A 15608-nucleotide genomic window follows, 5' to 3' on the forward strand; every position below is an offset into this window, starting at 1 on the left:
GCAGACAGCTTATTTTCCATTCAAAACGCCCACGTACAGAAACAGCGGCTACAAAACTACTGTAAATACTCGGTATCACAGATCACATGCACGCGACAAGCTGTCAACAAGCTGCCAGCATTTCGCTAGCAAATTGAGATAGATACGTGTATATAGGCAGCGGTTTGCAACCAAAATGATAGAAATAAGGTATATTATAAAAGGACACACTAGGAGACCAACATTTTAAAGATTTTAATTGAAGGGCTTGGGCATGCGCTGCATTTATAGCTTATTATGACCGCTTGCCCCTGTCACAGTCAGTGTTTAAGTGTACTGATTTCGTCTTGTCTTCCTCTCGTTTTCGTCATGAAAAAAAACATTGTTGACGAATATATTTCGTCTAGTCTCGTATGACAAAATTAACACTGGATGTTACATTTTCCTGTTGATCTGGAAAAAGTCTGTGGGATGTTTTAAGTTGCCCCACTAAAAAGGTACACATGATAGTAGAAGGTAAAGTGGCAATCCAAACCAGCCTTTCCTACTGAAGCCTTAAAGCATTACAGCGTTAAATGTTACCTGAACTATTTCCATGGGTGAAGTGGTGCTAAAAATACTAAATATACCATCTGTCCTGGAGCTACTGCTCTATTACTGGCTTGGACAATATGATAAGACAATATATTTGTCTTTTCTGATATGAGAGACCTCTTAGAATAAAAATGTGCCTGGCTTTGAAGTGGAGTCTATTTATCTCACGGACTGGAGCATCTTAGTGATATGTCAGTGATAATGTGGGCATAAACGTGTGAATATACACTACTCACAAAAAGTTAGGGATATTCGGCTTTCGGGTGAAATTACAGGATGAACGTAAAATGCATTATAACCTTTACAGGTGAACTTAATGTGACCTTCTGTAAACTTTTGAATGCACATGTCAATGTGCATTCTAAGTTGTGTCTAATCTAGTGCATTCTAAGTTGTGTCTAATCTAGAGCTTAACTGCATCACATCTGTATACTAGCAATGTTATGTACACTTCCGGCGCCGACGCGAGTGGCAGCCTTTTCAGCAGCTCCGTGTATGTCCGTGTTTGTTGTTTACTTTTTTGTTTACTTTTTTGTTGAGTTGTTCCGTTTTTTTTTTTTTTTCGTACCTCCGTGTGCTACGTGACTATGGATCTTCACCCGGTGAAACTCGTTTACTCGAGAATTCAACTACCTGCTCTGAAGACCAAGTCCCGTGTCGGCGTGGTTCCACATTTACCTGACGAGGTGAGGAGACCGTACCGAGGCTGCAGAGCCGGCGCTAAGCTGGAGGCTAAGCGGCTGGAGAAGAAGTGGCGATACAAACCTACGGTACCTGCAGTAATCATGGGGAATGTGAACTCACTGCCCAATAAGATCGACGAGCTGGCTGCGCTGGTGAAAAATGTCAAGACCTACAGAGAGTGCAGTTTGTTGTGCTTTACTGAGACGTGGCTAATGACTAGCATCCCAGACGCTAACGTGGAGCTACCCGGCTTCAGCACAGTCAGGTCGGACCGAGACAACAAAGCCTGCGGGAAGCGGAAAGGAGGGGGGCTCGCGGTGTACGTGAACACAAGGTGGTGTAACCCTGGGCATGTAAGTGTGAAGATCTGCATCTGCTGCAGGGACATAGAACTTCTGGCCGTAAGTTTACGTCCCTATTACTTGCCCAGAGAGTTTGGACACGCCATTGTGGTCATTGTTTACATTCCGCCCCGAGCCGACGCAGAAGTCGCGTGTGACGTCATCCACTCCGCTGTTGATAAACTCTCAACACAGCATCCCGAGGCGCTTGTGTTGATCTCCGGGGACTGCATTCTAATGTGACCCTAGACAATACACTTCCTGCTTTTTTCCAGTATGTGGACTGTAACACCAGGGGAAATAAGACTATTGACCTGCTGTATGCAGATGTAAAGGATGCATACAGGGCCACCCCACTGCCTGCACTGGGAAAAGCTGACCATAATCTAGTTCTGCTGCAGCCTCACTACAAACCAAAGGTGAGGAGGCTACCCACAACCACACGATCATTCAGGAAGTGGTCTCCTGAGGCAGAGCACGCTCTGAAAGACTGCTTTGGCACTACTGACTGGGATGTACTGCAGGGGTCGCACAGCGGGAACATCGAGGGGGTTGTAGACTGCACCACTGACTACATTAACTTCTGTATGGATGTTGTTGTTCCTGTAAGAACGATGCGCTGCTATGCAAACAACAAGCCCTGGATCACGAGCCACATTAAAGGCCTCCTGAATCAGAAGAAGAAGGCCTTCAAAGACGGTGATAAGCAGGAGCTAAAACGCGTGCAGCGGGAACTCAGAGTCCAGCTCAGGGAGGCAAAGGAGCAATACACAAGGAAGTTGGAGCAGAAGATGCAGAACAACAGCATGAAGGAGGTGTGGGATGGGATGAAGATCATCACTGGCTGCAGATCCAGGCAGGGGGCCACCATTGAGGGGGATGGGGGGAGGGCGAACGAGTTGAACAACTTTTTCAACAGGTTTGACCACCCCATCCCACTCTCACCTCTGATCACCCTGCCCCCCACACCCCCATCTGCTCCCCTCCCCCCGCTACAAGTGGACAGATGCGATGAGGAGACCCCCTCCCTGCCTACAATCACAGCAGCCCAGGTGTGTGGAGAGCTGAGGAGGCTTCGCCCCGGTAGAGCTGCAGGTCCAGATGGAGTATCACCACGACTGCTGAAGGCCTGCGCGTCAGAGCTGGGAGACCCTCTGCAGCACATCTTCAATCTGAGCCTGGAGCAGGGGAGGGTCCCACTGCGGTGGAAAACATCATGCATCGTCCCAGTCCCAAAGAAGCCACGTCCTACAGAGCTGAATGACTTCAGGCTGGTCGCCCTGACGTCACATGTGATGAAGACCATGGAGCGGCTGCTGCTACACCATCTGAGACCGCAGGTGAGCCATGCCCTCGACCCTCTGCAGTTTGCGTACCAGGAGAAGGTGGGAGTGGAGGACGCCATTGTCTACATGCTACACCGATCCCTCTCTCACCTGGACAGGGGCAGTGGTGCTGTGAGAATTACATTTCTGGATTTCTCCAGCGCCTTCAATACCATCCAGCCCCAGCTGCTTGGTCACAAACTGACTGATATGGGAGTAGGCTCACACCTGACGGCATGGATCATGGACTATCTGACAGGCAGACCTCAGTATGTGCGACTGGGGGACTGCAGGTCAGACACTGTGATCAGCAGCACAGGAGCGCCGCAGGGGACTGTACTCTCTCCAGTCCTGTTCACCCTGTACACGTCGGACTTCCAGTACAACTTGGAGTCCTGCCATGTGCAGAAGTTGGCGGACGACACGGCCATCGTGGGATGTATCAGCGGTGGACAGGAGGAGGAGTACAGGAAACTCATCCAGGACTTCGTAGCATGGTGCGGTTCCAACCACCTCCACCTGAACACCTCCAAGACAAAAGAAATGGTGGTGGACTTCAGGAGGACCAGGCCTCACCCGGAGCCCGTAAGCATCAACGGTGCCTGTGTGGAAATGGTGCAGACCTATAAATACCTGGGAGTGCAGCTGGATGATAGACTGGACTGGACAGCCAACACTGAGGCTCTGTGCAGGAAAGGACAGAGCCGACTGTACTTCCTCAGGAGGCTGGCATCCTTCAACATCTGCAAAAAACTGCTGCTGATGTTCTACCAGTCTGTTGTGGCGAGCGCCCTCTTCTATGCGGTTGTGTGCTGGGGAGGCAGCATCAAGAAGAGGGACGCCTCACGACTGGACAAACTGGTGAGGAAAGCGGGCTCTGTTGTGGGCACACAACTGGAGAGCCTGACATCCGTGGCAGAGCAGCAGGCGCTGAGCAGGCTCCTGTCAGTCATGGACAATCCACTGCATCCACTGCACAGCACCACCACCAGGCAGAGGAGCAGCTTCAGTGACAGGCTGCTGTCACTGTCCTGCTCCACCGACAGACTGAGGAAATCATTCCTCCCCCATGCCATGCGGCTTTTTAACTCCACCCGGAGGAAATAACTCTCATTATACACACTCGGCATTACTGGTAGATAACACGTTAAGACTGGAGGGGAAGGGGTGATTCCATAAGGCTGGATCAGGTCTGACAGTTCCTGAATTCCCAGTACCGGGCGTCAGGTTCTGTCGACGGTCTTGGTCTCATGGTTTCACACTAACTCTGAACCTCGGTCGGAGCGTGTGTTCTTCAGGTTAGGTTATTTTCTACTGCTGTTTAAAACTGTTAATACTTCTGTTTGAATTGTTCATATTTCTATCTTTTTATAATCCTTGTTTATAGTGTTTATATTGCTTACTGCTATTTATCATGTGTATACTGTATATTTCTTCCAAATTTGCACATTGACCTACCTCTATGCACATTTTATACACCCATGCACACGTTTTTTTTTTTGTTATTTTTTTTTTTTTTTTTTTTTTTTGCACATTGCATTTTGCACACAGGGTTGTACTTAGATCTTATTCTGTTGTACTCAGATCTTATTCTGTTGTACTTAGATCTTATTCTTTATTTTTATTATTATTTTTTTTTATTTACTTAATCTGTAATCTGTGGATACTGCTGAAAAAATGCGAATTTCCTGCGGGATGAATAAAGTATCTATCTATCTCTACAGCCTGATACATACCAGTACTGTCTGCCACTACACATACATAAACCCATGGCTTCATGCATTCCCTGTAATCGTCTGCCTCAGTGCTTTATGTTTGTCAAATTGACACTGTTTTACACACGTGTATGTGCAGTGCACCCACACACACCTTAGCAACAATTGTCCATAAACCAATGTAAGAAGAGATTCAGAGATTCAGTATTCAGAGATACTACACACAATACTCTTTTTTCCACACTGTATTTACATTGTTGACAGAAGATTTGGTTACATACACATTCTGGTGATGCTGATAGTTTCACCTTTTCACTTATAAACACAATGGAATGCAAATGTCCTCTTGGACTGATGTCAGCAATCGCCATGGCTGATCAGTTATCACTTGATAGTTCTGTTTGTTCTGTCTATTGATCTGTGTCCCCATTGTCTCTATCTATCAATCTATCATCTACCATCTGTCTCTCTCTGTCTGTCTGTCTGTCTGTCTGTCTCTCTCTCTCTCTCTCTTTCCCCATTTCTCTCCTTCTTTCTCTCCCTCTTTCTAGTAAACATGACCCCAGTACACCAGCTAGACAATCAGTGAGCCAGATCCAGCTGGAAGAGCCTACACTACTATACACACAGATGCAGTAAGTAATATGTACTTACAGAATCTGATCTACACCAAAGCACACTTATTTGCAGCAAACAATTTTGAATGAATTGTTGTCAAGCACAAAACATAAGGAGTGTGTGATGTTGTATACTGGATCCTCTTGTTCCCATTTAATGCTCACCGAACAAGTGCGACATCAGTTCTTCTAATGCCCGGCTGCTTGCTTGTGCATTTTGTATCCCCATCAGCTGCTATTAATTAGTAGTTACTAGTAATGCTTGATCAAATCAAAATAAATAAACTATCACACAGGCCCAAAAGAAATGCTACACAAAGCTAGGTCTTTTTTTGTTGAAATAGCTACTATTGTACTAATGTGATATTACAACTTAAAATTGAGGTCTTGTAATGTTGGACTATTTTTTCTGTTTTCATTTTGTGCTTAGTGAAGAAGCACATTGTAAAACCTTTTAATTGTCAGACTATGATAACAGTTCATACCATTCAGTCATTTTGAGCTTGTGTAACAAGCCAGGGCAACCTTATTTTATTTGTCACAGTGCATGAGGGAGGGGAACCCATGTGACAGCCCACTGATGTTTCCGTTGATTGATATGCTGAAGGCAATGGATCTTGACTATCTTCTCATCCCTATGCAGACAATGTGATAGGTTATCTCAATTTCCACTGTCTCATAATATAATTGCAATAAAATTAGAATACAATAAAGGAAGTCAAAATAACACTGTAAAACTTGTAATATCAATACATTGTCGGTTCCTGTCTGACCATAACCCTAAATATAATATTCACTGGCTAGCCTACTTTTTCCATAATTTCCTAGAAGAAAAAGTGATCCACAGTCACTGTCAATGATTGTCCTGCATACATTACAAATCAATTTTGTAATGTATCTGAGATCTGAGAGTTTTTAAAAGTCAAGATTAAGTTTTAGGGGCTGAATTTTCTACAGTAATTTATTCAAGCAGGGCTGGATGGGCATTCATCTTAGTGTAACAATATTGCAAACCTGGTAAAACCAGTTAAATGTGGTGAAACTAACCCACTTGTTGCAAATGAAATAGCTATAGGTCTGCAAGTGTTACAGTAACTTGTTAGCAAATGTTTTCATAGCTAACAGCTAGCTGTAGAGCTCACTTGCTTAAAATGTAACACTTTGGAGGCTGTTAGTTTATAGTTCATGTGAGAAAATCCATGTCTGACACCACAGCTGGCTAAAGCACCACATTAGATTGAAGCTGTTTGCTAGCCTTCACCTCCTCTGATGTAATGTTAGATTGGTGTAATGGTGGATTCATATCCAGGAACAGCACAAAACTGGCACGCCATGCTAAATGAGCAAACAGTTATGTTTACTCACTAACATGGTGGGAGGAACAAAAAATCTGAATTAGATCATCCCCACTTTTATGTGTGCTTTCAATTCCTCCCCAGCAAAACTACAGAAATCATCTGATAGGCCTCTCTCTGCCTTGAAGGGAGCTCAGATTCTTGCAGTTTCATGATGGTTTCTACATCCAGTGATGCCAGCTAAACCATTTTGATGAATACCTATGTATTTTTGTTTGCCATCCCTGTAATCTTATATCTTTAATCTCGAGGAAGTAGCACATAGTTTGTGTTGACAATAGGGTTGCCACCTTTCGTGCAGACAAATAAGGGACGTGCTGGGTACGGTGCAGACGGAGGCAGAGCAGCACGCGCACGTGTCGTGCACGTATTTGATATTTAATTGCAGAAAAAAAAAAACACCAACTGTAGTCTGGTGTCCAACAGCTCTGCACACAGAGAGACAGCCACAGTGATGCTTTCCTCCATTGTTGTTTTGCCGTTCTGCCAAAATCCACCCGATTTTTTTCTGATTCCACTATTCTTTCCTATTGGACGCACCAAGGTGTCGTCACAGGGCGCTGCGCCCAAGTTAAAACATTTTCACCTTAGCGCAGCACGCACGGGCACTAGCCTTGTGCTACGCTCAGCTCAGCACAGACCGGTGCACCCTTGCGCCCCACGATCACATACACAATGAATGGCTGCGCCAGCCGAGGTCTGCCCTGTGCGTGTGCTATGTGAAAGCCCCTTGTCGTACAATGGATATGCAAGGCACGGCAGCTGATGTACATCAGCTATGAAAGGTGAGGCAGATAGAACAAGAGACTCTCAAAAATAAGAGACAAAGTGTGTCCCTTATTGGTTCAATACGGGACGTGTCTTTTAGTTGCCAAATACGGGACGATTCCGTATTTCAAGGGACGGTTGGCAACCCTAGTTGACAAACCCAATTAGCTAGGTTGGGTTTTGCTAAATAAGTCAGGCAGTATCTAAATGTCTGTGTACCTGGATGCTGAACATGAGGCACTGGATAACTCTGGAGGTATTGCTTCTCTAAGCCATACTGACAATGAGAAATGAAGTGACTTACCTTATCAGGAAAGCAGGAACATTGACATAAATCTAATAGCTAGGAGTATAGCATGTGGGGTGCCCCAGAAATCAATCAATCAATCAATCTATCTATCTATCAATCTATCAATCTATCAATCTATCAATCTATCTATCTTCCTTTCTCATATAAATAGTCAGTGCCCCCAAAATGAGAAAGATCCTTCTCAATTGCTTTGGCTCATTTCTTGAAACAGACCGGATGTTCTCAACACTCTTGGTGCTTTTGCCAAAATAACCTGGATGGTTCAGCACAACACCATGGTTCACCTGCAAAAGCTCATCTCTCTCCCAAAACAGTTCACTCATGTGTCAAAATGAAGTTTCTTTCTCATATCAGTAGTCAGTGCCCCCAAAATGCATCGTCCCTTTGGCATTGTGTAAGCACTGCAAGTCAAAATGTTTAGATGTTTTGTCACTATGGCAGAGGACCCTTGAAATATCCCTCATGTCCACCTCTCAGTCTTAGCCCAGTCCTTCACTGACAATGGTTACTGTACTATTTTTTTTTGTCTAGCTAACAGAATACAATTGTGTATAAAACTGAAAAAAAAAAAAAAAAAAAAAAAAAAAAAAAAAAGGATTTTATGGTAAGCTATGGTGTTACGGTAACCCTAACCCTAACCACTTATGCCCAAATCAGTAGATTCCTTCAATCAGCTCTACTGTACTGTAACACAGTTGACAGCAGAATACAAAATACAGCCATCAGTTTGAACTAGGTTCTCCTGTGTGCTACACATTCAAATGTGAACTTACAAGGATACAAGGATACAAGGATACAAGGAAGTTTATTTGTCATTATACAACAGGTTGAATAATGAAATTAAAGTGTGGTTCCCTCTTGATTGATTAATTGATTGTATAGAAAATAAAATTATTAAACATGGAGGAGTGCAGATGGTGCATTTAGTAGTCTCACAGCCTGAGGGAAGAAGCTGCTCTGTAGTCTGGTGGTACGGCAGCGAATACTTCTGTATCTTTAGCCTGATGGCAGCAGGGTGAACAGGCTGTGGCTGGGGTGGGTGTTGTCTTTTAGGATCTCACCTCACGTCCCCAATATCACTGAGGCTTGGTAGATGGGTGCCAATGATGTTTTGGGCAGTTTTAATCACTCGTTGCAGAGTCTTCCTGTCCTGGGCCGTGCACATCCCATGCCAGTTTGTGATGTTTCCAGTCAGGATGCTTTCAATCGCTCCTTTGTAGAAGTTGACAAGAACTTGGCGTGGGAATTTTGCTTTCTTAAGTTTCCTTAAGAAATACAGCCGTTTCTGGGCTTTTTTAACCAGGGCAGAGATATGTGAAGTCCACGTTAGGTTCTCTGTTATGTTGATTCCCAGGAACTTAAAACTGCTCACTTGCTCCACTTCAGCTCCATTGATGTAGACAGGGTTGTGTGTCTTTGCCTCTTTTTTTCGAAAATCAACTATCAGCTCTTTGGTTTTGCTGATGTTGAGCAGAAGGTTGTTGTCTGTGCACCATTTTGCAAGATGGTTGATTTCCTCCCGATATGAGAACTCATCATTGTTGGAAATCCGGCCGATGATGGTGTCTAATCTAAATGGATGGCAGGGATGTTGTTCTTTATGTGCTGGAGAACCAGTTTCTCAAAGCACTTCATCAGGATGGGGGTGAGTGCCACAGGGCGGTAATCATTTAGATCAGACACTGCAGACTTTTTAGGCACAGGGATGATGGTGGCTGTCTTGAAGCAGGTGGGAACACTCTCCTGTGACAGTGATATGTTGAAAATGTCAGTAATGACATCTACTAGCTGGTTGGCACATGTTTTTAGTACACGGCCAGGGATGTTGTCAGGCCCAGCAGCTTTACTCATATTCACTTTCAGCAGGACTTTCCTCACATCCACTGTGGATACTGACAGTGGCCGGTCCTCTGGAGGCGGAGTAGACTTTACAGCTGATTCCCTGTTGAGGAGGTCAAAGCGAGCATAGAATGTGTTTAGCTCGTCTGGTAACATGGCCTCACACATGATGGGAGCGCTCCTGCTTTTGTAGCCTGTCACATTTTTGACCGCCTGCCACAAGTCTTTGCTGTTGTTGGTGTTGAGGTCTCTCTCCAGTCTCTGCTGATGCCTTCGCTTTGCCTCCTTGATGCCAGCTTTCAGTTTTGCTCTTGCAGTGTTGTAGGCTTCTTTGTCACCTGACTTGAAGGCAGCTTTTTTGGCTCTACATAGAGCTCTCACCTCTCCATTCATCCAGGCTTTCTCATTAGGGAATGATTTAACTGTCCTTGTTTTTACCACATCATCAGCACATTTGCTGATGTATGATGTCACTGATGATGCGTATTCTTCAAGGTCAATATGGTTCTCCTGGGTAGCAGCATCCCTGAACATCTGCCAGTCTGTGCATTCAAAACAGTCCTGTAGAGCCGCTGCAGCTTCATCTGTCCACACTTTAACTGTTTTTACAGTTGGTTTGACCCTTTTTGTCAGCTGGATGTAGGTAGGCAGGAGAAGCAGGGAGATGTGGTCTGACTGGCCAAAATGAGGACAAGAGAGGGCTCTGTAGCTGCCAGGAACATTGGTGTAGACATGGTCCAGTGTGTTGTTTCCTCTGGTGGGGATGTGGACGTGCTGGTGGAATCTTGGCAGAACAGTTCTGAGGTCTGTTTGATTAAAATCCCCAGCAACAATAATAACAGCATCTGGCTGTTTTGCCATCTGGCTGCTGATGACCTCATACAATTCCTGGAGTGCATTTTTTGAATTTGCATCCGGTGGAATGTAAACAGCAGCAACAAACACACTGGTGAATTCTCTAGGCAGATAATATGGCCGACATCTGAGCAGTAAAATCTCAATGTCAGGTGAACATTTTCCATCCACTCTGACTGCACCTGTGCACCAAGCATCATTGATGTATACACAGAGCCCGCCCCCTCTCGTCTTACCGGAGTCTTGTGTTCTGTCGGCCCGGAACAGGCTCCGCCCGTCCAGTGTTAAAGCCTCATCCGGTATGTTTTCATGTAGCCACGTCTCTGTTAGGATGAGAACGCCGCAGTGTCTGATCTCTCCCTGCTGGGTCAGCCTGAGCCGTATCTCGTCCATTTTGTTCTCCTGTGATCAGACATTAGCCAGGAGTAGGCTGGGTAACGGCACAGCCTTGGGTCCAAGCCTCCTCAGCCTCAGTCGCACCCCGGCTCGCCTCCCCCTCCTCCTGCGTCGACTACACCGCCCGCGATGACGTCCGATCCGAATGCCCTGGTCGTCGGATCTTAAGATGCCGAGTGCAGATATAATCCCAAGGTCCGCGGCACTCAGTTCAATTTTTGCACTTCCTTTACTGAACTTACAGTAAAGAACTGCATCTAAACTGTATTGATGGGAAAACTGAAAGAAAAGAATGCAATTTATAAGCCCTTTTTTGTAGGTGCATACTGATTGATTGGTGAATGGTGTTTTCTGGAAAGTGTAGTGATGCAGGTGCACTAGTGATTTCACAGTGATGCAGGTCATTTCTATCAGCTGTGAGCAGATGTTTTGCTTTTGACTACCACAGTGAAGTCAATGGAGTCAGGGCCATGTAAATGACACATGTGAGAAGTGTTGTTTCCGGTCAAACTCTGCCAACTTCCGGCGTAAGCCCCACCCACTTCCGCTTTAGGCACCGCCCACTCCGAGTACGGATACGGATACGGATAATGTAGATGGCTAAACAGATACAGATACAGATACAGATACAGATAGTGGTGTACTTGCTCATCCCTAGTAGTGATGCAGGTGCATTAGTGATTTCACGGTGATGCAGGTCATTTCTATCAGCTGTGAGCAGCAGCCTGTTGCACCAGCTGTGTGTCAGTTCTCTCTTAAGTTAGGGTGTAAAGTCCACACTAAATGATAAGTTGAAACTAGTTAGTTTGATCTTAAATCTGTGTCAATGTTTGGTTGCACCACGCAGACGTAGTGTTCATCTTATCTACACTGGCGTAAAGTCCACACTAACTGAAATATTGTCGCAGAAAATGACGTTTTCACTTTCTGTGACCAATCAGGGAAAAGCGCCATCCTTGATTCAGTGTTTATTACCGTGTTGTCAAAGTACGTAAACATGATGACAGTTGGGCTGACAATCTGGGATAAAGGCTTTCATATTTCATTAACACTAACCAAATAACATTACCGCTATTCGTTAGTTTCACAGACTGTAATTTTGTCATGTTACATCTGTGGTGAGTTTTTTTCATTGTCATAGCTTTGTAATTTACCACATTACGATCGTCTTAGAAAAGAAAGTACTTGTGTCGCCAATCACTGTGTTTATTGATGTTTTTTATGTAACGTTATTCGCGCCACATTCTGTTGCTCAGGCTGAGTTCAAAACTTAACGTATTCGTTAAAGCGCTGACAACGAGAGTGCGACTGATCTTATGGCTCTACATAGGCTACTGTAGATTTATGAACTTGAATGGAGTCACCCAACAAGTTTTGAAACGAGCCCGTGGCAAAATACCGTAGAGTCACTAAGTGAGCCTTTTGCACACCTGTAGGTTGGCAGGTGCATAGGAGAAAACCGGGGGCTGGCAATATTCAGAACAAAAAACTCCCGCACACTGCTCGCATCATTTGCAAAAGGAGAACTTTAATAACAATGTTTCGGTACGTAGACCTTCATCAAGATAACCTGACGTTTCGGTATGTAGACCTTCATCAAGATAACCTGATGAAGGTTTATGTACCGAAATGTTGTTATTAAAGTTCTCCTTTTGCAAATGATGCAAGCAGTGTGCGGGAGTTTTTTGTTCAAAATACCGTAGAGCCCAACACACCTGTAGGGAGGGACAGAGGGCACTGTTTCTGTCCGTGTGGTGTTGCAGGTCAGCTGCCAGCAGGTCGATAATCCGTTGTATCTCCACTCGTGGAAAACGAAAGCGTGAGTACAAATCAAGATCATCATAATTGTCCAACGGATGTAATCGATCACGGAGAACGTGTTGCCGCCGCAAAACAGCTGTATAATGCTGCTCCTCCGCCAAGTTGTCCCACCTCTCAAAGCGATGCGCCATGCCAACCGTGCCAACCGCTACTTTACGGAGGACTTTACACCTACTAAGGGCTAGGTGTAATATTTAAGTTATAACTTATGCCTACGTTGTAACTATTTCAGCTGGTGCAACCGTTAAAATGTTAGTAGTGCGTAAACTCCTGCCTAAGTAAGAATTTATATTCAAACCAGGCTACGTTTCAACTTACGCACAGCTTGTGCAACTCACTGCAGATGTTTTGCTTTTGACTACCATAGTGAAGTCAATGTAGTCAGGGCCATGTAAATGACACATGTGAGAAGTGTTGTGCAAAAGAGCGTGAAAAATGTGTGAATCCAATGAAAAGGTATGAACACATTTGCAAAAGAAAACTTCTGCTGTGGTTTGGAGGTGAAGATGACGACAAAGTGGATCCCAGTTTCATTATACTGAAAAAAAAGATTGAAAAAAACTGTAAACAATTTATCAAATATTCCAAGAGATTCATATATGGTATTATTCATGGTATTATGTTCTTGACTAATTCTGACAATTGAACAGACTATTGTGCATGTGATGACTTATACAATGAAATGATGCTGACATATTTTGGAGAGAACAACCATTAGACTGAGAACCCAACAGTCAGTTTAGATCAACAAGATCTATTCACTTGGAAATTGTGCTAACTGTGGGCTAACTGTACTTTATCATTTGCAAAGATGTACTGAGACATTGAGACATGTACTAAGCCATTTGCAATGTCATGAAATGAATGAGAAGTTCCAGTATGTTGTGAGCAATTGCCAAGTGGTTTGGAGTTTTGTCCATGTTATTTTGAGAATGTAATTTCTGTTTCAATAAATGAGCCAGACCATTGGAGAAAAACTGTAACTGAGTTTATATTCTATTGAGTTTGTATTATATTCTATAATTTGGATGATGTTTAGTGTTCCTCTGCACTGCACAGTTTTGAGTTGGCCAGAAAAAAAGAATCCCATAGCAGTAATCCTGTTCAGTGTGCGCAGTACACAATGTATTGACCCTCTCTTTCCAAAGAAGAATTCCTTGCTTCTCTGGTCGAATACAAGTGTGTTCCTATGTATTGTAGAGACTCAATAATCACAGGCTGGCTTCTCTTAATCACAATCGCGAAGTGGGCATTGGTTAGAATGCACTTCCTGGTTCCCCCAAGACTAAATATGAATAAGGCTTCAGGAAGCAGTTGGTCACTTTACTGCACTTTATTGCAGCTCAGTCAACATACATTGTGTTTTTTGTGTGGCTCTGGAAATAAACAATACAAGGAGCAATTACTAAAGCTTATTTACAATAAAGAAATAATGACACCTGCCTTACATTGATGAAATAACAGACTACACATAAAATATGTAACGGCAGTCACCAATATACAACATAAATATATACAATATTAATATAAGAGCCTTCAGCCTAGCTGCAAGCATAAACAAGCAAAAAACTACATTTATCTAACATTTCTCAGATATGTAATAATAACAATTAACTTACATTCCTCTGGACGGACGCACACACACAGGAGCATAAGTGGTGAACCAACTCACTTCAACTGCAAAACTAGACTTGCCCAGACATGTAACAGAACTTCTTATTCTTTAGTAAAAGTCCTGGCCCAGCTGAGTTGGCTGCAGCACCGCCAAGTGGCCGGGCCTCCAAACTACATCTTCAGCACACTATGATAATACATTGCATGTTTGGTTTTCTTCCTGCAGTTGGGTCAAATAAGGGTAGAATTATGTTCTCACTGCTATTAAACTTTGGTGTGTACCATGGCAATGGCGGCGCATACAGATGCAGCAGCTGGTGGCTCCCTCCATTTTAACATAAAAATGCGAAAAAGGAGTGATTCTCTCGCTTTTATTGCTGGGAATCATATTTCTTATGACGGTGATACGCTCGTCGGTATCGGAGAAGGAGGTGCAGTGACTGGATTGAGTGCAGCTGACCTTGAAACGATCTCTGCTCTCGGTATCTCGGCATCTCAAGATCCGACATTCAAAAACATACGGACCAGACGTCATCGCAAGCGGTGTGGTCGACCCAGGAAGAGAGGGAAACGAGCCGGGATAAGACTCAGGCTAAGAAGGCTTGGACCCAAGGCTGTCCCACTACCCAGCCTACTCCTGACAGATGTCCGGTCGCAGGAACATAAAATGGATGAGATAAGGCTCAGGCTGACCCAGCAGAATGAAACCAGGAACTGCGGTGCTCTCATCCTAACAGAGACGTGGCTCCATAACAATATACCGGATGAGGCTTTAACATTGGACAGGTGGACCTGTTCCGGGCCGACAGAACACAAGACTCCGGTAAGACGAGAGGGGGCGGACTCTGTGTGTACATCAATGATGCTTGGTGCACAGGTGCAGTCAGACTGGATGGAAAATGTCAGCCATATTACCTGCCTAGAGAATTCACCAGTGTGTTTGTTGCTGCTGTTTACATTTCACCGGAGGCAAATTCAAAAAATGCACTCCTGAAATTATATGAAGTCATCAGCAGTCACATGACAAAACAGCCAGATGCTGTTATCATTGTTGCTGGGGATTTTAATCAAACAGACCTCAGAACTGTTCTGCCTAGATTCCACCAGCACGTCCACATCTCCACCAGAGGAAACAACACACTGGACCATGTCTACACCAATGTTCCTGGCAGCTACAGAGCCCTCTCTCGTTCTCATTTTGGCCAGTCAGACCACATCTCCCTGCTTCTCCTGCCTACCTACATCTAGCTGACAAAAAGGGTCAAACCAACTGTAAAAACAGTTAAAGTGTGGACAGATGAAGCTACAGCAGCTCTACATGACTGTTTTGAATGCACAGACTGGCAGATGTTCAAAGATGCTGCTACCCAGGAGAACCATATCGACCTTGAAGAA

At 44.4% G+C, this 15608-nt stretch overlaps 1 protein-coding gene across 1 annotated transcript in view; it reads left to right on the forward strand.

The window, feature by feature from the left end:
- The window catches only part of plekha6 (pleckstrin homology domain containing, family A member 6), a 159188-nt gene that overhangs the window by 22983 nt on the left and 120597 nt on the right, over nt 1–15608 (forward strand). Inside the window, exon 2 of the mRNA XM_030051586.1 lies at nt 5190–5273. Coding sequence (XP_029907446.1) covers nt 5190–5273 — 84 coding nt within the window. The remainder of the gene's footprint in view (nt 1–5189; nt 5274–15608) is intronic.

The sequence above is a fragment of the Myripristis murdjan genome, chromosome 5 (genome assembly GCF_902150065.1).
Source record: "Myripristis murdjan chromosome 5, fMyrMur1.1, whole genome shotgun sequence".
NCBI classification, from domain to species: domain Eukaryota; kingdom Metazoa; phylum Chordata; class Actinopteri; order Holocentriformes; family Holocentridae; genus Myripristis; species Myripristis murdjan.